Genomic DNA, 1,072 nt, shown 5'->3' with positions numbered 1-1,072 from the left:
CCCCCCCGCCAAACCTCCCACCCTGATCTGTAACATTCCGTCTTTTGTTTTATTTTCAATGGTGGCGTCGGTGGCTTAATGGTTAGGCACTTGACTTGTAATCATGAGGTTGTGGGTTCGGGGGTTCCAGCCTCAGGTCGGTCCGACGTTGTGTCCTTGGGAAAGGCAATTTGCACGAATGTCTCACTTGGCTCGGTCCTTTCGGATGTGGACGTTAAACTCGGAGGTTCCACCTCTTAAATAACCTCACAGCGTTGATAGGGGCACTAGAAGACATTTCAATCGGAAAAATTACCAAAGAGTAAAAATTGTAGGAATGGCGATGTACCCCAAAAAAAAAAAATAAAAAAATTGTATGCATTTTTTTGGTTTATTTTTCAAGATGGCTGCGTTCTCCATGGTAACGAATGTCTGACAAAACAATGCATGGTTGAATCGAAATATTACCACCTAAGGAGATGAACCTGAAACCTGGAGGTCCCGCCTCTTAAACAACCTAATATTGTTGAAAGAGGCTGAAAGAGCTCCGGAGCTGGCCTACCATAGAAAACTGCATCTCCCCTCGACGCTTCACGGCAGGAGAGGACGAACAAGTAATTTTAAAAAAGTAAAAAGTAGAGTAAAGTAGTTGATAGGGGCGTTAAACCTATACTATTTTTATATTGTTTTTCTGTCTTCCCCAGGAGGAACAGCTGACATTTCTCTACATCCTGTTCACCATGATAGTTCTGGGCAACTCTCTGGTCATTGTGGCGATTGGGGTGACGAAGTCTCGAAAGTCACGCATGCATTTGTTCATCCTCAATCTCGCTATCGCAGGTGAGTGTTGAATTCCTACTCTATCCATCTACCTATATGTCTGTCTGTCTATCTATCTATATATCTATCTTTCTATCTCTCTCTCTGTCTATCTAATATTATATAATGTTTTACGCCTACATCAACACAGTTTAGGTGAAAAGTTCTTGGCCACCGCGAGCTTCTTCGTGTAATGTAGATGCCTTTACACCTGGATTGAACAATTTTACTCATTTAAGACGGCGGCTGCAACCTTACATGTCGGGGAAGGGGG

At 43.1% G+C, this 1,072-nt stretch overlaps 1 protein-coding gene across 2 annotated transcripts in view; it reads left to right on the top strand.

The window, feature by feature from the left end:
• The window catches only part of LOC101850579 (cardioacceleratory peptide receptor-like), a 232,803-nt gene that overhangs the window by 130,507 nt on the left and 101,224 nt on the right, over positions 1-1,072 (top strand). For both annotated transcript variants that reach the window (XM_035970926.1, XM_005102768.3), the window contains exon 4: positions 684-819. In XM_035970926.1, the coding sequence (XP_035826819.1) occupies positions 684-819 (136 nt within the window). The remainder of the gene's footprint in view (positions 1-683; positions 820-1,072) is intronic.

Source organism: Aplysia californica, unplaced genomic scaffold (genome assembly GCF_000002075.1).
Source record: "Aplysia californica isolate F4 #8 unplaced genomic scaffold, AplCal3.0 scaffold00339, whole genome shotgun sequence".
NCBI lineage: Eukaryota > Metazoa > Mollusca > Gastropoda > Aplysiida > Aplysiidae > Aplysia > Aplysia californica.
This window is presented reverse-complemented; position numbering and strand designations above follow the sequence as displayed.